General features: G+C 48.2%; 1 protein-coding gene across 1 annotated transcript; it reads right to left on the bottom strand.

Annotated features, from left to right (window-relative positions):
* Positions 1 to 7,842: 7,842 nt before the first annotated feature.
* On the bottom strand, positions 7,843 to 20,132 carry EIF2S2 (eukaryotic translation initiation factor 2 subunit beta). The gene is made up of 9 exons (XM_054644490.2): positions 19,974 to 20,132; positions 15,590 to 15,773; positions 14,584 to 14,687; positions 13,467 to 13,602; positions 13,083 to 13,183; positions 12,558 to 12,706; positions 11,672 to 11,728; positions 11,175 to 11,260; positions 7,843 to 8,317 (listed from the first exon to the last, which is right to left on the bottom strand). The coding sequence occupies exons 1-9, from the start codon at positions 19,986 to 19,988 to the stop codon at positions 8,142 to 8,144; spliced, it is 1,008 nt and encodes a 335-aa protein (XP_054500465.1). The 5' UTR covers positions 19,989 to 20,132; the 3' UTR covers positions 7,843 to 8,141.
* Between the last annotated feature and the right edge of the window lie 1,671 nt (positions 20,133 to 21,803).

Here is a 21,803-nt window from a genome sequence, read left to right as displayed (position 1 = left end):
CTCCACCACTGCCCTGAGCAGCTGTTCCCATTCCTGACCACCACAAAATGACATTTTCCATAATACCCAGCCTAAACCTCCCCTGGCACAACCTGAGGCCATTTCCTCTTGTCCTATCCCTTGATAGGTGGGAAAAGAGACCAGCCCCCAGCCACATCCCAGAAAGGAGGGAGATTCTCCTTAGCCCTACTCTTGTTGCTGATGTATTTGCAACCACATTTTTTATTGTCTTCTATGGCAGTAACCAGATAAGTTCAAGTTGAGCTTTTCCCCTTCTTCTTTTCTCCCTGCATAACCCCCACAACATACCCTTGTAGTTGTTCTAAATTGCCTCCCTGTTCTTCCAAAAGTCAGGAATTCTTCTTTTCTCCTTAGTTCCAAGCAGCCCCATCTCCTCTTTTGGCTCACAGGCACAGCCAGCTCCTGGCCCTTTAGGACTGTCCTTTCTGATAGAGGTGTGGTCCTCCCCAAGGCCCTTTAAACATCCATGACATAAAAAGATGTGTCAGACCCCCTTAGCTCTTGAAGGAATGTGAAGGCTGCCACCCTATTTGCATTCAACCTCCTTTTCCATGGTCCAGTGTCCCCAAGGCTCCCTGGAAATTGTCCCTGCCCTGCTGGGATGTGGGAAGGCAAGGGCTGGGCCAGTCCATTCTCTCCAGAACAACCCCACAGCAACAATTAATTCCACAGCTGCATGTTCTGAAGAAAAGTGACCAGCATGCACTGAGCAGCTCAACTGAACATACGCAGCTGCCATGGTGAGAGCTTGAAAAAAAAAAGAAATAAAACTTTTGTGAAAGACTTTCCCCACCACCCACAGAGGGAAGATCCCATTCCCAAGTGTCCTGGACCTCACCTGGCTTCTCACTTGTGCTGCTGTTTGCTCCCATCCCATCAGTGGCAGAAGCAGCCTGGTCTTGCTTAGAAACACCCTCAGAATCTGTCCCTGCTGCCTTGCCTGCATCTCTGCAAGGAATGGGAATGTCTGGGGCTGCTGACACCATTTGGGTTAAATGGCCTGGCATGGGATGGGATGGCATGGCATGGGATGGCATGGGATGGGATGGGATGGGATGGCATGGCATGGCATGGCATGGCATGGCATGGCATGGCATGGCATGGCATGGCATGGCATGGCAGCAGATGTGCAGGAAGCTTTGGTGCTCTGGTTTCCCCTCACTGCCTGCACAAGATTAGAGCAGCAGAGCAGGGTTCCTCCAGTCCCAAATGCTCCTTCCATGGGCATGGACAAACAACCACTGGGGCCAAAATGCCTGCAATCATTCCTTCAGTCTGAGTCAGGAGATACAACAGAACCCCCCCTGACTTTATTAACTCCCATTGACTTTGATGAGCATCACAGTTCAGGCTGTGCAGCACTTGGGGAACATTTCAGTTACTGCAGCTGTAACAGGACTGTCCTTTGGGGACTTTGTGAGAGTCACTTGCTGTGTCTGGTGTCCCTCCTGGATTGTCTTCTTGTTAACTGCAGGAGCTTCAATTCCCTCTTCTTGATGCCTCAGGTTTAGCTTTTCTATTTTTCAGATTCTGTGCTGCTTTAGTGTGTGGGTCTGAGCTTCATATGAGGGGATGGTGAGCTCTCTGCACAGAGCAGGGAGACAAAACAATTCCTGCTCCAGCTGGGCACCAAGGACAAATGATCCAAATCTCAGCCCCAAGAGCACAAACCCCGTGGGCTGGAGAGAGAAAAACAAGGATGGGACTGCAGGGGCTAAAGCTGGAATGGGACAATGAACTGCAAGATGCAAATGGAGCAGAACTGATCCCAGGGACAGACCCCGTGCCCGGCCGTGCATTTTGGGACCATTTTGGTTTGTGCTGCCCAAAAACCTCCAAATAAAGCCTCCTAATAAATCCCTGCTTTATTCTTTACCTCTGTCCAGTCTCTGTTCTAGGTCAGCCTTCACAAGGCATCATTCTCAATAAAGTTCTGCATGTGGAGATGTGGCCAAGAGCCCCAGAAGCTCCTGGTGGAGCTTCTCCATCCTCTGGCAGGAAAACACCCCCAGGCCTGGGATGGGGACAGTGGTGCCAAAGGACTCAGCCACACTGGGAGTGCCCTGCACAGAGGGCATGTGGCAGGATGGACTCCCTGCACTGGTCCAGCAGGAAAACCCCGAGCTCAGCACCTTTCCTTGCCCACATTCCTCCCTGGAATTGTTGCCTCTGCCAGGCTGGCCCGGGCCCAAGGGTGCAGAGCCCCAGCACCCCATGGGTTTGCTCAGACTGGGTGAGCCTGAGCCAGGTCTGGCAGCTCAGCTGGGACAGCCCCACCCTGTGCTCCAGCCCAGCCCTCCCTGCTGTCCCCACAGGCCAGAGCAGCCCCTGTGTGGCTTTGGAGTGGCCTCTGTGCCCACAGCACCTCCAGAGGGACAGAGGGGCTCCAGCCCCAGCACACTCCACCTTCCACAAGCCCAGGGATGTTCTTGGCCAGGGGCAGGATTTAAATAAAGGCCACCTCCCTCATGCAGAACAAAGAGTAGAGGGAAACAATGTGCTTCAGCAGATTGTTTAAATGAATTTTGGGCAAGTGGAGAAGGTCTGGAATTAAAACCAAACTGCCGTGGGTGCAATATTTGAAACTCCACCAGCAGCCCCAAGCAGGGGCTTTCCCACCACCAGGGAACCTCAACAGCCACACCTGGAGCCCAAATCACCACATCAGGAGAGCCCCAGACAGCTCCTTCAGAAGAATAAAGAAAACAACCACTCCTCCCTCTCTTGTCTGAGGGTGTCAGGGAGGGTGGGGACAAGGCAGCAAAGAAAAATGTTTTAAGCTTCATTTCAGATGAGCTCACATTTCTCAGAACTTAATTTTTTGCTGCCTTGGTGGAAAAATGGCAATATTGGTGCTGAACAAAAACACAGGACAAGGCCTGCAGCAGGTTCTGAGGGCCATGAGCAGCATAGAGACATTTCAGTCCACAAAACAAAAAATTTAACTGAACATTCATTTTTTATTGGCCTTCTGTGCCTTATTTTCAAAATGAATCCCATCTAGATTTCCTCCCTGTAATAAAGCACCTGCACTGGTGACAAGCAGGTCACAAACTGCTTCCACAGTGCCAGTGCAGTGCTCTCACACTGAAGAAAGAAATGCACCAAACTTATGGCATAATTACCCAAAGCAGGCCTGGGGGAAGAAACAGTGGATTTTTAAAGTGATTTGCTTTACTATGGAATGTAGAATTAAGGATGCTGCTTCTGTTAGAAAAAGCAGAATTTCTGTGAGCCCAGAGATCACTGTGGGGGTGCAGTGGGCTGAAGAGGGAGGGACAGAGGTACCACACATTTCTGGTGGGTACTGAGCAGAAAAATGCTTCCCAACACAGAGGTAAAGTGGTGACTGCTTTATTCCAGAATTTTGCAATGTGCCAAAAGGAAAAAAGGATGGAACAGCAAGGACTGAGCGTGTCCATACAGACAAGAGCAGAGGGAGGGAGGGAAGGAAGGGAAGGAAGGGAAGGAAGGGAAGGAAGGGAAGGAAGGGAAGGAAGGGAAGGAAGGGAAGGAAGGGAAGGAAGGGAAGGAAGGGAAGGAAGGGAGGGAGGAAGGGAGGAAGGGAGGAAGGGAGGAAGGGAGGAAGGGAGGAAGGGAGGAAGGGAGGAAGGAAGGAAGGAAGGAAGGAAGGAAGGAAGGAAGGAAGGAAGGAAGGAAGGAAGGAAGGAAGGAAGGAAGGAAGGAAGGAAGGAAGGAAGGAAGGAAGGAAGGAAGGAAGGAAGGAAGGAAGGAAGGAAGGAAGGAAGGATGTTTCTTCTGGTGAGAAAAATCCTTGAGTTCCTTGGGTTTGCTGGGACACATTTCCAGGGCCAGCTGGAATTTCTCCTTCTGTATAAAGAACTGCTGCCTTGGGCTTGGGACAGACTGACAGCCATTCTGTATCCAGGATATGTGAGAGTGTAAGGGTTATGCTGTGATACCTCTGTGAATGTTTCTGTAGAGCTTATCTATATCCACATCTGGTGAAACACCTACAGGAAAAGCTCTTCAGGCTTTTTCTAAAAACTAAAGACTGGCTGAATGATGGCACTGCCCTGTCTTCATCACTGAAATAGATAAAATAATGAAAGAGCTAAAATCATCACTAAAATAAGTTAAGATAATGAAAGAGCTGCAAACACCAAACTTGTTTGTTAGCCCAGGGACTGAAGCCAGGTGAGGTCCCCTCAAAGCAGAGGCTTGTCCAGGTGAGATAATGTGTGTTAAGGATCAGCACCAGCCCCTGAACTTGTTTTTCTTTAGGAGAAAATCTGTTTGACTTTAGAAGGAAGATATAGCAGGCTAACATCTTCCCAAAAGCCTTTTTCCTCCTCCAGCCACGAGATCATTTAAGCAACTGATCAGAGCAACCTTTCTGCCCCCTCAACTCCTGCATTTGAGGCAAAGGACACATGGAATTGTGCTCCTTTTTCTGCCATAGGATTTCACTGTTCACCCACAATAACCCAAACTGCAGCCACTGGAGTTGTCCCAGGGTGGACAAAGCCCTGGCAGCAGAGCAGGCTGTGCACTGCCAGCTGTGCTCCAAATGCAGGGAGCACAATGAGGGGCAGAGCCAGGCAGGTGCAGCCCAAGCCTGGCTGCTGCCATGGGCACTGAGGGAATGCAACCCTCTGCAGACTCCAGCTGTGGGCCTGCTGGCACTGCTGCAAAAGCCAGGAAAGGTTTTTAGCAGGACAGGCTTGCCCTGATTCCCCTGTGACCTGGCTCCTCAACAAGGCACTGAGCTTCACCACAGCAGGAAGAACTCAGAAAGAAAATCCAGCAATTCTTTTAGGAGCTGCAGAGGCTTTGCAGTTTGCTCTCCATCCAGACTGAATCTGAACTGCTGCATTCTCGTGCAGCCACTGATTTCTGTTCAAGGTCTGTGCTCAAATCCTTCTCACAGCCTGGCCTCTCACCTTCTTGGATACTATTCCAGTAATCTGGAATAATCCTCTAGGGGAAAACTGAGCACAGGGGCAGAACAGAGAGCTGGAGAAATGTCATTTACAAGATGAACAGATAAATTCTAATGATTCTCAGCTGTCAGCATCACACTCAACTTCCCATTTTCTTGATTTCCAGCAACTTCCTGTTTCTATTCCTGTGCCTCCCCCCCAGCCACCACCACGGGTCCTTTCACCTGATTAAAGCTCAACACCCCCTGCAGTTTGTGACAAACCCTGTCCTGGTAGCAGCAGCTTTGAAAATCTGCTTTTCCCCCTGCTGACAACCCCAGGTGCCCCCAGTCTCCCTGAGAAGCTGCCCCAGAGCTGCCTCAAGCCCCAAATCTCGAGGTGTGGTGGCCATGCCTGAGGACACACTGCACAATGTCACAATGTCACCAACCAGGACCTCCCAGCTCTCCATGCAGCCATCTCATAAATGCTCCTCCTTTACACCAGCTGTGGTTACAAAAATGGTTAAATTCTTGCTCTGGCCAGAAGCTCCCAGCAATGGGGTTTATTCTCAGTGATTTTCACAGCAGCCACCAGTGATTTCAGCAGAACAGAAGCACAGGAGCCCCAGGGCAGCTGATCCCCCTGGATTTGTGCTCCATTAGGGGATGAGGTGTTCCCATTTCCCTGGTTACTTCAGGGACATGAGCAAGGTCCCCAACCCCTTGAGCTGCAAGCACCTGACAGTGGAGATAAAAGCACATCCTGGAGAAGTAAAGGGGATCAAGAGATTGTTCTTCCAAGGCATCAGTGAGCTCAGGCTGATGAGCACAACAGCAATTCTGCTCTCCCAGCACCTCTAGGGACAAGTCTCAGGTGAGTTTCTCTTGGATGGGCTGGGCTGGAAGATGTTTCAGCCCCACTGCTGGGAAGGAACAGCCCTGCATGCTCAGATTCTTGGATCAGGTGGAGAACTGGGCATGGCAAAAGCCATGGAGAGGAGCAGCCCAGCTGTTGTTCACTCAGGGACTTTCAGTACCTAAAATCTGGCTCCCACATCTCCACACAGCCAATTTTCAGCTGAGAGAAAAACACATGGACAAAACCAGCTCTGCCTCCAAAAGGTATCTGCACACAGACACAGGGAACCTCAGCTCCTCTGGGAAGAACTCCAACCCTAAGCTGCTTTCTCACAGCCAGCTCAAATGAAAACTTTTTTGCCTCTGAACACAACTGCACTTCAAACTCTCATCAGCCTCACGAGCAGCATGAGGCATTTGTGTTCATACAACATTATTTGAATGTACTGTGAAGTTTTTCCTAAAAAAAAAAAATAAGCCCTAACTGATATCTGCTCCTAGACAGGCATTTCCTGCATTAGTGAGGTTACTCTTATTCCACAGCAGGATCTGAGCCTACAGCTCAAGATGCTGCACTCAAATATCAGTCATTAAAAGCCTTCAGGGTTTCATGCACAGCTTCAGGGTTTCAAAGCACATCTACAAAATCCACCTCTGAAACTCTCCTGCAAGCCAGAGCTCACAGCCGAGAGGCTGGAACAATGATTTAGTCTTTTATTAACTTGGATCTTTTTGATGATATTTCATTAAATCAAACTTTTCATTTAAAGCACTGAAATACAGCAGCAGCTCAAGGCCACGCTGTATTTTTTGAAGTATGTTAAAGGTATTTGACCCAGGGAAAAACAAGCATTTAAAAACAAAGTATCATTGCTCTTCAGCTATTTCAGGGTGCCCCACCAGCAAGTCACCAAAACAAAAAGGCAACTCTCACTTCTGCAAGGTTTAACTCCCAACAGGAGACTCTTTGCTAGAAGAAGAAACAAGAATACAACAATAATGTTACAAGAGGCACTGATCCTGGCTTTATTCACTTTAAGATACATCCAACATTGTTATAGCTCACTTGAAATTCAAAATGCTTTTAAGAAACCAACCATAAAACCTTGATTTTTCACCTTACAGCGCTGTCAAAGTTTTCAAATAGCAAGTGAGTGACTCCCCAGCAATACTGTGCTCTGTGTTAACATACAAAGGTTAAAACTTAGTAGAAACCCTTCAAGTTGTGGTGTTTGCTGTATTGCCTTCAGAAGGCCCAGCTCCCCTGACCCGCAGGGGTGGGTGCCCGGGGCCCTGAGCTGCTGCACCTTTCCCTCCCCCTGGGACATTTTGGCAGCCAAGTGACAACTGTCCCCACTTGTGCAACCCAGGGGGGACCTTCACTCCCCATCTGCATTCCCAGCTGGAAGAACTTCTACACAAAACCCAGCGGGGACAGCACCAGGTGTCCCCCCAGGTCACCAACGCTGCCAGCAGAGGAAGGGCACGGGAAGATCCTGAAGCAAAAAGTGTTAATTTGGAACCCAAATTACTTGGCAGTGTCTCCTGCAAATTCAGGATTTATAGAAGACTGTGTTGCAGCCACCATACAATGACACTTAGACCTATTACTTTTTTGTTTTTTGCTGCATTTAGATTTTTTAAAGTGATGAAGAGTGCAGGACTTCAGAAATATAAACCTTTCTCTATTAGAAATTGCAAAATTTAGTACTATGACACTATGAAAACTTACAGTACAGTTTATTGATTCTGTGTTAAGATTCAGCACCAATCTGGTGCCTGAACTGTTTCAGAGCTATTTTTGCCTAATTAAGCCTGTGCACAAGGCACCCATGGCTGTACAAGCAGGAGCAGGGCTCATGTTGGCCTGTCAGCCCTGGGACTCTGTGACTGGTTTCTCTGTTTCATGACAGCGTAACTAAAACAAGCCTGTTATGTAAAAGCAAAATAACCTTTATCTTAAAACTTCATTCTGGGTCTTGGACATAGCTCAGTGACATGATCTGCAGAACAACACACCAACCATTCCCACCAGTGTTTGAAGAGGAAACTGAAGGAAAAATCCAAATCCAAGACACTCACTGTTATAGTATCTTTAATTTATCTCATCTTTTACAGAAGTCTGAACAGATTAAAAAGCACCTCCTTTCCCACCACGCTCCTTACAGTTGGTAAAATATATTCAATGAGCAAATGTACGTGAACAGCTTGAGGATCTGCATCTTGCAAGGATTTCACAGACCAATCAATCAAAAGCCAAAATTTCTCGTGGTTTTTACAACCTCGCTTTAATACAACGGTAAATCCACTCGGATGGCAAACCCGTGCAGTCCCATCTCCCCAGAACACTTTGCCAACTGCAGCATGGTTAGCAAAGCTAGTTAGCTTTGGCACGGAGCTGTGCTCTCTTGCCTGTGACAGCCTGGAAGCCGGTTTTGATGCTGGCCACGGAGCAGCGGGAGTGGCAGGTCTCGCACTGCAGGAAGTACAACCGCGTGTCCTTCTGCAGGATGGTGTCCGGGGAGCGGCACGTGTGGCAGGTGACATATTCCTCTGCAGGACAAAGGGCATGCATTGCTCACCACAGGCCTCTAGCTACAACCCAAACTGTCACACACACGTTTGATGAAAAGTCCTTTCGCTAGGATTTCTACCTCCTGAGAAGCAGAGATGTAGGGGGATAGAGGATGGGTAAATGAAGGTGGTGTAGAATGTGATCTTATCCCCAAAGAGTTGCAGCTGAACCAATTACTAAAGATTAGGAACAGGCCTGATCTTAACAGGCCACACCTGTAGCCAGTCAGGACAGTATTATAAAAGAGTGGATTGTGGGATCAGGAGTCAGATGGTTACTGCAAGGACCAAGAAGAGTCAGTGCTTAGAGGAGCTGCCTGTGAGAAACATCAAGAAGGTACAAAGCTCTGGTGACATGGAATCCTTACACTGTGACGATAGTGGAACTCTTGATATATAAAACAACACCAAGAGGCCTCAGAAATGCAATGTAAACAATGATTATCTGCTGCTGTGGAATGCAACAAGTGCATCTGTGATTGGTCTCATGTGCTTGCAGTGTGATGTCAGGGTTTGCCTCAGGTACCTCGGGTTTCTCCCTGTAGATTTCTTCCCCAGGTGTGTCAGTCTCATCTCCTTTCCCTCCCTGACCCCTCCCAGCACTGTCTGTCAGTCCTGGCATTCCAGAAGGGCATTGAGTGATTGGCAGAGTCACAGGATGCCCTCTACCCCTGGGGGCACTGGGCCATCCAGGTGTCCTTTGTCCCTTTGTCCCTCCCCTCCTGTCCCTGCTTGGTGGCTCCCTGCCCCTTCCCTGCCCTCTCCCCGGGGTTCAAAGGAGCAGCAGCCACGGGCTCAGGGAGTTCTGTGGGAGCTGGTGCTGCATTCAGAGGCCTGAGGGCCAGAATAAAGCTCTGGATCCAAAGCCTCCATCAGAACCGACTCCTTTCCTTCACCATGGCCTCAAAGCTTCTCTGCCAGAGGGAAACCTGAGGAGCAGCCCCTGTTATGGGGGGAAGCTCCATCCCAGCACCACCAGAGCTCCTGCAGGCCTGGACCTGTCCCCAGTGCCAACTGCAGCACCCAGGCAGGCAAAAGTGTCTGTGGGGTGAAACACCACACACCCAGGCAGCCAAAAGTGTCTGTGGGGTGAAACACCACACACCCAGCCAGGCAAAAGTGTCTGTGGGGTCAAACACCACACACCCAGCAGCCAAAAGTGTCTGTGGGGTGAAACACCACACACCCAGCAGCCAAAAGTGTCTGTGGGGTGAAACCACCACAGTTGCTGCCTTTTGGTCAAGCAGCAACAGCCAGACAAGCCCAGGCAGTCCCATCTGGCTGTATTGGTATTAATTCTAATATCATGTGGTTGTTTTTAATTAATGGCCAATCACAGTCCAGCTGTCTCGGAGTCTCTGGTCAGTCACAAGATTTTATTATCATTCCATTTCTTTCTATTCCTTGCTAACCTTCTGATGAAATCCCTTCTTCTATTCTTATAGTACAGTTTTAGCATATAACTTTCTTTTAATATAATATATATCATAAAATAATAAATCAGCTGTCTGAAATGTGAAGATTCTCATGTCTTCCCTCATCCTGGGACCCCTGTGAACACCAGCACAGCCAAACTGCAGCCACTGGAGTTGTCCCAGGGTGGACAAAGCCCTGGCAGCAGAGCAGGCTGTGCACTGCCAGCTGTGCTCCAAATGCAGGGAGCACAATGAGGGGCAGAGCCAGGCAGGTGCAGCCCAAGCCTGGCTGCTGCCATGGGCACTGAGGGAATGCAACCCTCTGCAGACTCCAGCTGTGGGCCTGCTGGCACTGCTGCAAAAGCCAGGAAAGGTTTTTAGCAGGACAGGCTTGCCCTGATTCCCCTGTGACCTGGCTCCTCAACAAGGCACTGAGCTTCACCACAGCAGGAAGAACTCAGAAAGAAAATCCAGCAATTCTTTTAGGAGCTGCAGAGGCTTTGCAGTTTGCTCTCCATCCAGACTGAATCTGAACTGCTGCTTTCTCGTGCAGCCACTGATTTCTGTTCAATGTCTGTGCTCAAATCCTTCTCACAGCCTGGCCTCTCACCTTCTTGGATACTATTCCTGTGACCTGGGTCCCTGCTGCTGCTGCACAGCTGCCTGCAAATGCAGCTCACAGGGGCTGACTGGGAACACTAAAATCAGCCCTGGTTAACCAAGAGGAGGTTCTGTGTGGTACATTAGGCACTCACACTGTTTTAATGTTAATAACCAGTACAGATTTGCCACTGCTGTTCCCTGAGCTCCTCTGCTGAGGTGTCAGCAGCTCTGGTACTGACACAGCACTAAAGCAGCAGCTTTGTGACACATAACCTGAGTCCTCTCACCAGCTGTGGCACAAGAAGTTTTTGGGGATTAAGAAACATTCTTTAACCTCATGCTTACATGATTTCTAAAAGGAACATAAGAGAAAATTCCACTAAGATGTGGACTCAAATCTTTTCTCTTTGTCAACAAGGGACACCAGCATTTATGGAAAATTTATACAGTGCTTTTAGAGAACATTTTTCTGATAAATTTTGGAACAAAAAAGGCCTTTGAACAGAGCTTATTTTAACACTGCATCTGTCAATTCATGGGTACAACAGACTGCAAAATCAACAGTTACTGTTGTTTTCCACAGTCCTCATCAAAGCCAAGATATGAGGCTTAGATGAAAACAAGCATTTCTCAAATGCTCTGCTATCCCTGGCATGCTTTGGTGCAGGGCAGAGTACAGCACCTGTATTTGCATTATTCCACAAGAAAAGAAAGCTGTGGCTCCTGAGCCTCCTCCATGGTGGGCACACAGCTGGGCCATGCATGGGCATCACAAGGGGCTGAGAGAAATCTGCAGGGGGAAAAGGAGTTCTACTTACTGATATATCTTCTCAAGACATTTTCTATCTGTTTTTGCTGGAATCTTCCTTTGATTACCAGTTGGTTGTTACCATCTATTGAACCACTAATTGAAAAGAAAAAAAAATAATTATTTGATTTGCAGGTGTGAAGCATAAAAACAAATCAGGAACAAGAAGCAAGACAAGGATATATTCTTCAAAAAGAGCACAGCCAGAATTGTATTGTAGGGACAAAAAATGAAAAATCCTGAGGTACTTCAGAGCTACCTCCTAGAGGAAGTTTTGCCCAGGCACAACCCTCCCTGTCTGTCTCAGGGGAGTGAACAAGACCATTTCCTTGGACTTGGAGCTTCCCTCTGTGCCTCCTCACTAAAATGTTCTCTCTTCAATCACCCAGCCCAGCACTGAAGTGCAGGGAACCCTCATGTTCCAGCCCATCTATACAGATCTAACCCCAAAAATGTTATATTTGAGCAATATCAACCCTAAGCACAAACAGAGCCCAGCAGCCTTACCTTGTACCCAATTCTGCCAACAAAAATGCCAGGAGATGTTTTGGCTGACGATGTAATCTGAAAATAAAAGTAAGGAAATGTTTAACCTTCCCCCTTCAGCGAAATTTGGTATTCATACAGGACTGGCATGGTAAATCCAATTTGAGTCAGAAAGTTTGAAAGGAAGCAGTGTCAGGGGTTTGCACCAAAGAGCACACACACAATTACTGAGGACACAAGGAACCTGAACAGTCCACACAAAAAAACTCCCACTGTCCCCAACTCAAAATTACAGCAACTAGTGAAAAGTCTTCCATTAAAGATTTTTCATTCTTACTGTCCCAACCCCTGAAAAAACATTAGTAGCTACCATTAAAAACTCCCCTTAGTGTTCCAGGTCCTCAGCAGGGTTTCACCAGGCCTGTTTTCTGGCACATTTTTGATACCCATCAGATCTGCATTCACAGAAGTGCTCACAAAGAACAGAGCTGCCTTCACATGGCATAATTAAGACAGATATCACTGCAGAAAACAGTGGGAAAACACTACTGGAGTCCACATCATTTACCAAGAGAACAGTATTTGTAGTCAGCTCTAATTAGAAAGAACTTTTCCCACCCTTCTCCTCGAGGCTTGCACATAAATGTCACTGGTGACCCAACTTGCCAGAACCCAATGAACTCACCAAGTTTCAGCCCATGTACCATTTTTGTAATTTAAGTATAAAATTAGAAATTATCTCAATAAATCATGTTCAGAAATATCTTCTCACAGAGAAATGGAATGAGCTCTCTGACTGAAATAGCTTCCACTCCTGGTTTGCCACAGTCACTGCCAGAAAACTCTACAGGAGCACAGAGCAGTGCATCCATCTGCTCTTCCTGGGAAATCCAAAGGGGAAACTTACAATTTGCAGATATCTGTGAAGTTGACAAAAGACGTTTTCTTGGTCCCTACTCTCACAACCTGCGGGGGCTTCATGACAAATTTCCTCTTCTCTCCAGCCACCATGTCCGGGTTCTTCTCCCGCATGATGTTAAAAACTCTGTTGAGCAACTGCAAAGGAAGGGAGTCCCAGCCACGTGAGCACTGGCCATTCCTCAAAGCACCTCACCTTTACAGCACTCACAGTGAATTGCAGACTACCTTTGCCCAAGAGCAGTTCCCCAGCTGTTCTGAACACATTGAAAGTGTTCTGATAAATGCAGAATCCCAACACTGCCTCCTCAAGGGTTTGCTCTGCCCATGGCAGAGGTGTTTGAACCAATATTGCCCCACGTGGAAATTACTGTGATAGAAAACATGCCTTGTTAGCTTCTGCTCATGAGCTTCTGACCACAAGTCCTTCACTCTGAAGTTAGAAATAGGAAATAGGAGCATAAGGCTCTACTGATGCAGATGAACATGGAAAATATGTTTTAAAAGTCATTACCTCATCATATGTGTAGTCCCTTTCTGAGCCTGCCCACGCAGGTCCTGACTGAAGGCTAAAAGAAATTCCATCATCTTTTTTGCTATCTTCATCCTCAAATGCTGTAAAGAAAATTTTTGGGATTCATTAAGAAACATTCCTTAACCTCATGCTTACATGATTTCTAAAAGGTACACAGAAAAAAATCCACTAAGATGTAGACTCAAGTCTTCTCTCTTTGTCAAAAAGGGGCATCAGCACTCACGGGAAATTTATACAGTGCTTTTAGAGAACATTTTTCTGATAAGTTTTGGAACAAAAAATGCATTTGGACAGAACATATTCACATACAAGGTGTACTACATTTCACTTTCACCATCTCACTGAGCTAGGCTGCACTTGTACCTTCATCCTTCTCCATTATCTCATCTTCATCTGGAAACTTCACATTCTTCTTTTTCTTCTTTTTATTGCCCAGCATGATATCAAGGTCATCTTCAGGTTCTACTGTCTCTGGCACATCCCCTTCAATTTTCAATTCCTGCAAAGAAGCAAGACTGTAGTTTATCCATGTAAACCACAGCCCTCCACAGCAGCAGAAATAACCCCACTGCAGAGGTGAATGCTGCTGACACCCACCACAGCCCTGAAACCCAACAAGTAAGAAAGGAATTCCAGCATGTTGAAGAGAGCTCTACACCCTGCACTACTGCCATAAGCAGGGCCAGATTTGCACCTTCTGGCTTAACTTCTGGCTAGCCAGGAACAAGGTCAGACTGCACTTAAAGGCAGCAGCCATCTGAGGACAGGAGGGAACAGAACACCCCTCATGGCAGCACTAAGGGAAAGCAAAGCTGTGCTACTCTGATTTATTATCACAATTCTGCACACTGAAAGAACACAGAGCAAGTATTTTGTCCCCTGAGGCAGATCAGAGGAACATTTTCTTCCCCAAAAGGCAGAATCTAAAAAGGAGGTTTATGCATAACACAACATTTCCCTGTCCTCTTGCTCTCTGGGCTTGCCAGTTACACTGACATGTGATACAAAAACACTACTTGGAATAAAACTTGAGAAGAGTAAAAATATCTTGTACACCTTCTGGAACACAGCACAGTAGCCAATCCTTTCTAAAGAAAACATCAGAGTGAAAACAGATTTCTTGGCAGATATGGGCACTTTATTTGAAGTGCTGGTCCTTAGAGGACTGCTCTGTGTGTGGCTTCTGACATCCAGATATCTCTGTAACCCCAAAAGACAATTAACCTTGAGGTTAATCAGCCCTTCCTACAGACTGCTGAATTACTTGCTCTTTGTGCAGAGCAGGCAGGGTTTTTCCACTTCTGGACAAAAAGCCCAGGCAGGAACAACATGTTCATTAAAAAAAAATGAAGGACATGTAAAGTTTAGTTATGAACTGCACCAAGACACAATGGCAGACTTGAGACACCTCCTGCACTGCCAATCTCAAGAAAATCAAAGCAAAAGAATTTTCAGCCATAGTCAAGTTATGTAAACAAACCTTTACACCTTCTTCTGCTTCATCTATATCAAATATCTTTTTTGTTTTTTTCTTCTTTTTCTTTTGATTGAAGAAGTTTAAATCATCCAAGTCATCTGTTGTATCTAAAAAACAAAACCAAAGCATTGCCTTAAGAAGTGTAACTGTAAAAACAGTTCAGACATTAAGGTTCCTAATTGACATCCAAATCTTTCAAACATCCCAGTGAGACATGAGCAATGATCTGTAACCACTGTGGATATCCTTCAGGTTTGAAGAGATCACTCCCCTCTGCCCCCAAATACTGCTTTAGTTTCTACACCTCCTAACTGTGTCTTTTGATTCTTTAAATGTTTCATCCTTCTTTCTGCTGTACAAGATACATTAGTCACTTTTGTCATTAAAGATGCTTGGACAAAAAAGGAGAAGTGCAGGATGAAGATACAGTTTCTTTAGTCTGCAGCAGGAGCCAATTTAGCAGCAAACTGGATTTAAGTTAATGGCCCTCTGAATTAGGTAATCCTGAAATTACATTGGCCTCAATTTAAAAAGCAAGATTTTATACACAATCATACACTTACTTCCTGAAAGACTCCAAAGAATACTCTGGTTATCACATTCAGAATTGTCCAAAAACTAGGAACTCCTTTAATGATGTTTCTTTTATTCACACTATTGCTTAATTGTTCAAATGAAAAAGAGCCATAATTGTGGAATTATTGCAACAATTGCACGTGGCAGATTTTAAACTTCACACTATTTTAGAGAGTCTCTTTTCAGTGCCTTACACAAAGGACTGAGTTAGAGAATTGCAAATTCCATAAGCCCCTGGGAGCTTGGTGGTGTCTGTGAACGTGATTCCAAGCAAGAGGGCAAGCTGCCCTCCAGACAGGCAGCAGAGATCACTCACAGATCTCTGAACACACCAAGGCTCTGGTGTTTTACCCTGGGATGCCAAATTCTTGAAACTGGGCTTGTAGTCTCCAAACAGCACCTTTGAGAGTTTATCTACAGGGATTCACTTTACCTTTCTTCCTGCTGTCTTCTTCATCTGCTTCAACATCTTTGTCTTCTGTTGGCTCTGGTTCAACTTCCTTTGTTTCTGATTGCTGAGTCTCTTCTGCTTGTGTGTCTCCTCCTCCTTCCTCATCCAGCATGAAGGGCTTCTTCTTTTTCTTCTTCTTCTTGCTCATAGTAGGATCGAAAATCATCTGGAAAAGTCAAGAGCTCCTTAGCAGTTCAATAATCATCCCCTATTTATTATTTATGACTTTTCCCAAACTGCTCTTCAGCTTCAACCTCAACTGTGTCAATTACAAGGGAAAACTGACAGAGTTCACAGCATCTGCTACTTTTCCTCCAGTCCAAGTTTCCTGTCACCTATTTATTAGTGCAGCTGAAAATATGTTAAAACTGTGGCTCTCTGACAGACTGGCTACCAGCTCTCTTTTATGACCATGATGGACTCCAATTTTGCAGTAATACAGCACCACTCCACACAGAGGACAATTTAACTCCACCAAAGCATGTGGTCTAATCACATATCGCTTCCACTTGTGAGACACATTGATTCCCAGATTTATTCAAGGCAAGATTTGCCAGCACTCTCTTGACAAGAACACTCTGGATGAGGAGGAAACCTAGAAGGGCCTGGGGATACAGCAAGAGCTGCATCAGCTCTGAACACTGAAATGGCAAAGGTCTCATCCTTCTCCCTCCCCAGACTGAGAAACTGAACCTCAGACACCAAGTGATTAAAAGCTGTGAATGAGCTCTTTAGGCAGCAAAGCAGCTTAATTCACCTTGTCTGGCTGCGGAGAGGGCACTAACCCCAGACTCACTTTTAACCTACTCATCATCTGCAGACCTGAGGGATTTATTCCAACACATTAAAGCTTTGTGTTTCACTTCAGCCAGAAGCTGCCATGCCAGCTGTTGGTCACTTTGTTACACACACCTGCCTGTAATTATACAACCATTTTAGGCACTTTCTCCAATGGTCCTTATCCAGTAATGGCTGAATGCTCTCACAGAGCTGTACTTCACCATCATGAGCACCCTCACTCAGGGAAGAACCAGCCCTTCACCACGGAGCAGCTCTCCAACTTGCTGCCCAGCTACCCCCTGAAGTCTGGTGGTTTCCCTCTCCCCACAACACAACCTCTCCTTCCATTTCTCATTCTCCTACACATGCTGCTCTTGTGATATTCTTCCCATTTTCTGAAACAGACATGTTTCATACAGGCTCTACCAAAAGCATCAAACTGCTTTGGTGTCTGAAGCACAACATCCCCAAAGCCTGCACATACACGGGGTCCCTGAGGCTTTCAAGCTGCTGAAGTGGGTCTTTAGTTGCACACACTGTGCTGGAATGATCTTCAAAAGAAAGCCAGAGGGCTTTTCTCTGCTGCTTCCATAGATAGTGGTGTGAATCATGCTGCTGCAATGCACAGAAATCAGAGCATGTCCAACTGGTTCCACGTCTGCTTCCTCCTGGACCTCCCCAGCCTGCTGGGACAGCAGGAGAGCTCCTGCATGGCAGTGCACAGCCCTGGGATCCAGCACAAGGGGCTGACTCATTTCCATCAAGATGCTCTGCAAGATTCTCAAGAGGTTTTTATTGTCTCATGTGAAACAAACCTAAGATCATGCCTCAATCAGATGTAACAGCTTCCAAGAAGGAACCACTCCAAATCACTCTTTTTGTGAGGGAAAAGACATCTGAACCAGCATAAAGCATCTCCTGTGAGGGAAAAGACATCTGAACCAGCATAAAGCATCTCCTGTGAGGGAAAAGACATCTGAACCACCATAAAGCATCTCTTGTGCCTACAGAGTGTCTGCAGCCTGACCACACAGAGCTGAACACACCAGGACAGCTCCTGGATGCAGGAGATTGGTTATCAGCAGCAAACCCACGTGGCCTTGAGCAGGGCCACCCCAGCCAGGCTTCTGCACAGCCAGCACCTACTCAGAACATGGCACACTCCTCAGCCTGAGGAGGAGGAGGCCTAAGCCTGAAATGTTTTATTTACCAAGGGCTTCAACAAACACTCAGGTCACATTTGCTTTAACAAGTCGTGACATAAATAAAGCAGCCTGATAACCCAGCTGGTCATGTTCTGGCTTTCTGAGGCAGGTGTTTCCAAACTTTCTTTATTCCCTTTCTCTGCTAAGCACATCAGCTTAGTCTGAATTTTATGACACCATTTAGTGCTGACAAACTACAAAGCTGCAGGTTTTCTACTGAAGGAACCACAGCCCCCAGCACAACCACAACAAACTTGGATGCTTTTCCTGTGTGAAAAAAATTCATAAATTCCTGTGCTGTTCCTGCTCTCAGAGCCAAATTCCCATATGGGGTTTTCTCCTTTGTAGACCACATGGCTCCTTCTCACCTCCATCTCCATATACCTGCTCCTTACTTCAAGTGCCTACACAGTCCAAATCCCAATTTACAGAAAATGAGCAAGTGAACAGAGGGGGGAACAGAATCAAAGTTTCACAGACCAAATGCAACTCAAGAGTGAAGCCAATGAAGCTCTGAACTGCTGTGACAGTGGCAAACAGTAGGGATTCCAACAGAAGTCACAAATAAATCCCATTTCCTTAGTCTGAATAAACACAGGCATGTGTAAGAGGCAGACATCACCCCTGCCCTAATCCAGTCAGTTCAGGCGTCCCTACATCACACTGCCTTATGCCCAGGGTGAGGAGCAAAATTACCAAGACCAAGCAGCATTTAAATTTGTAAAAACACAGCACTCTCCAATATTATTGCCTGAAGCTTCACAAAACTGCAGGGTTCAAAGAACTTCTACATCTTCAGTGGGATTATGTAGTTTGTAGGATTTTGAACAAACTGAACAGACAGTAACAGACCACTTCTCCCCACAACTGGGCCTGTGCTGCCCCTGCTGTGCCCCAGCTCTGGGCAGCACTCAGGGATGCTTCCAGCAAGGAGTTTCATTCATACACAACTCTGAAAACCTTAAGCTAAAGCTCAACACAATGAACTTCTTACCATCTATCCCAGTTTCCAGTGTTAATTTGTCTTCATGTGCCTTCACCCTCCTCGACTTCACAGGCTTTAAAAAGTTTCACCAACCTAACACCAATATATCAAAGTATTTGGCTCCCAGCAACCAGAGACCCAGCAGTTCTGGAAGGCCCCTGCACTCACTGCACACCAGCCTGAAGAACACTGCCAGCTCCACTGGGTTATCTGCCATCATCCTTATTCTCTGTCACATAAAGCAGCCCAGAGGTGCAACTTCACTGTGGATCCCAGGAATCACCTCAATGTCAAATTAATCCACTATGCAAGAAAATCAGTTTTACTGATAGAAAGTAAATTCAAAGCAGGACAGTCCATGAACTGCTCCATGGCCCTGTGATCACCTGAGTAAGGCAGCACCTGATGCGAGCATTCCTGAATGCAGAGAACAGCCCAGACACGAGTACTACAGCTCCCATGACACATCTAGGCACAAAAATGCAACGTATTCATTGTAGATGGTAAAGTAGCTGAGTAAGTCAGTCACAGCTACCGCTAAAATAAGTCCTAATTACAGCAGTTCTCCTTTATGACGCAGGACAAGCGTCTCTGCAAGGCCTGAGTGTTCACTTTGCTCTGAAGGAAACAAACCACACAGGTAATTTAAACAATACCAGAGAGAAGATACAAAGCCAGAAGCAGCCATCTCCTGGATCCAGCCAGAGCAGCTTCTCACGGGCCACACCAGGCTGAAGAGCACCTCACACACGGAAAACTTTCCTTTTCCCCATGAGAGCAATGGAAATGAGGCCAGTAAAGCTGCCAACACAGGGCATTCACAACAACTGAAAAATTTCTCAGACACGGATGTATAAACTTCCCCGGTAGTGTGCCTAGACAAACACCACCAGATCCGGAAAACGTTTCGTTATTATTTGTCCAGATGTTGCTATTCGGCTCTCAAGGTTAAAACCCGAGCTATTAAAGCTCCAGAAAGCGAGTGCTAACTGCCTAAAGGCTGCATTTCGCTAAAGAGCGCAGAACACGATGGAGAAGCGGTGGCGGTGCCATCTGCCTCCCTCTCCGGCTGCTCCGCGCCAGGGGCGCCGCCGGCAGCACACCGGGAGCTCCAGCCGAGCTCCAGGCCTTGCCGGGACCGGCGGCCCCAGCGCACACCCGCGGGGGCTCCAGGCAAGGAGGGCCCCGCGTCCGGCCCGGCCTGCGCGCCCCGCGCCGCCTCAGCCCCGGCCCGGCGGGACCCCCGCCCGCCCCGGCCCCGGCCCCACGCAGGGCGGAGGCCGCGCTCGCCGCAGGCCTCAGGCCCGGCGCCCACATGGCGGCGGCCCCGGCGCGGCGCAGCGCAGCCCCCGGGCGAGGCCCTCCCGCGGGCGGCGGCGGCCCCGGCGGGTCTCACCTCGTCGCCGGACATGTCTGCGGCGGGGCCGCGGGCCGGAGGGGCCGGGGTCGCTCGGTGCCGCGGGGTCAGTCCGTGCTCGGCTCTTGCATCAGCGCCGCGCGCCCGCCCCGCCCCGCGCCTGCGCGCGCCCGCCGCGCCGCCTCGCGCGACTTGCGGCGTTCCCGCGCTGCGCACGCGCCGGGCGGCGGCGGGAGCGCTGAGGGCGGCGCTGAGGGGCGGTGAACGCTGGGGAACGGGACGGGGCGGAACGAAATTCATCCCGAATCGTGTCGTGCTTGCACAGCCCCGGGTCCCAGCGCAGAGCGGGTGCAGGGGGGTATGTGGCGGTAGCTGGTCTAAAATCCCAGCTCATGCAGGGTGATCCCCGAGCACATCGCTCGGGATTGCGTCCAGACGGTTCTGGAATGTCTCCAGTGAGGGAGACTCCACACCCTCCCTGGGCAGCGTGTTCACGGTCACTGCACAGGAAAGAATTTCTTCCTCCTGTCCAGGTGGAACTTCCTGGGCATCAGTCCCTGCCCGTGGCTCTGGTGCCATTGCTGGGCCCGAGGGAGCGGAGCCTGGGCCGTGCTCTGCCCCTCCTGCACACAGGGACAGCCAGGCCTGAGGGCCCCTCTCAGCTGGGGCTCCTCTCCAGGCTGAGCAGCTGCAGCTCCCTCAGCCTTTCCTGGGCACCCAGATGCTCCAGGCCCTTGCTCAGCTCTGCAGCCTCCGCCTGCCCCGCTCCAGGAGCTCCTGTCCCTGCTGTGCTGAGGAGCCAGAGCTGGACCCAGCACTGCAGATGTGCCTCCCAGGGCTGAGCAGAGGGGCTGACCTGCTGGCAATGCTGTTCCTGGTACTTTCCAGGATCCCAGTGGCCCCCTTGGCCACAAGGACCCACTGCTGGCTCGTGGAGAGTTCCTTTTCCACCAGGACCCCCAGATCCTTCTCCACAAAGCTGCTTCCCAGCAGGTTGGCCCCAGCCTGTGCAGGGGCCTGGGGCTGTTCCTCCCCAGGTGCAGGACCTTGCTGGATTTCAGAGGGTTCCTCTCTGCCCATCCTCAGCCTGCTGAGATCCCTCTGAAGGGATGCCAGCCCTCATGGGGAGGCATTGCTTGCCTCATCCAAGCCATTGAAGAGCAAGTTCAACAATAGTGAGCCCTGGGGGACACCACTAATGACAGGCGTCCAGCTGTGCCACTGTTCTCTCTTGGTGTTGGATGTTGGCATTCCCATGCAAGTCTCCTTTGCTTGCTGAGCTTTTCCTGACCTGGCTCTGAACAGAGATCTCCACCATATCCTAAAAGTGAGCCCTTGATGTCTCTAATGGGACATACTGTTGTGAATACCCCATTGTGAGAATATCAAGGGCTTTTTTGTATGTAAGAATGTACATTCTTCTGCTTTTTAATGATGTGAAAAGACCTTTGAAGATCGTGGCTCCTGGGACACAATCAGCTCCTATGGCAGGGAGCCTCTCCTCACTCTTGAATACAGGATCACAGAATCACAGGATCAGTTAGGCTGGAAAAGACCTCTGAGATCATCGAGCTCGAGCTATGAGCCATCACCACAGTGTTAACTAGATCATGGTGCTGAGTGCCACATCCAGTCTTTCCTTATGCACTTCCAGGTGATTCCACCACCTCCCTGGGCAGCCCATTCCTATGCCTAAGCACCGTTTCTGTGAAGAAATTCCTCCTAAATAATTTAAAATAGTTAAACTATTTAAATAAATAAATAGTTTAAAGCCCCCAGGCAGGTGTCATGTACCAGCTGGAAAAGAGAGCTGACCTTGGTGAGCTTGTGTGGGTACAGGTTGGTTGGTCAGCCTGTGTGATCCCTGGA

Source organism: Agelaius phoeniceus, chromosome 17 (genome assembly GCF_051311805.1).
Source record: "Agelaius phoeniceus isolate bAgePho1 chromosome 17, bAgePho1.hap1, whole genome shotgun sequence".
In the NCBI taxonomy this organism is placed as follows: domain Eukaryota; kingdom Metazoa; phylum Chordata; class Aves; order Passeriformes; family Icteridae; genus Agelaius; species Agelaius phoeniceus.
Note: the sequence above shows the minus strand (reverse complement) of the source record. Positions and strands in the feature narration are given on the sequence as shown.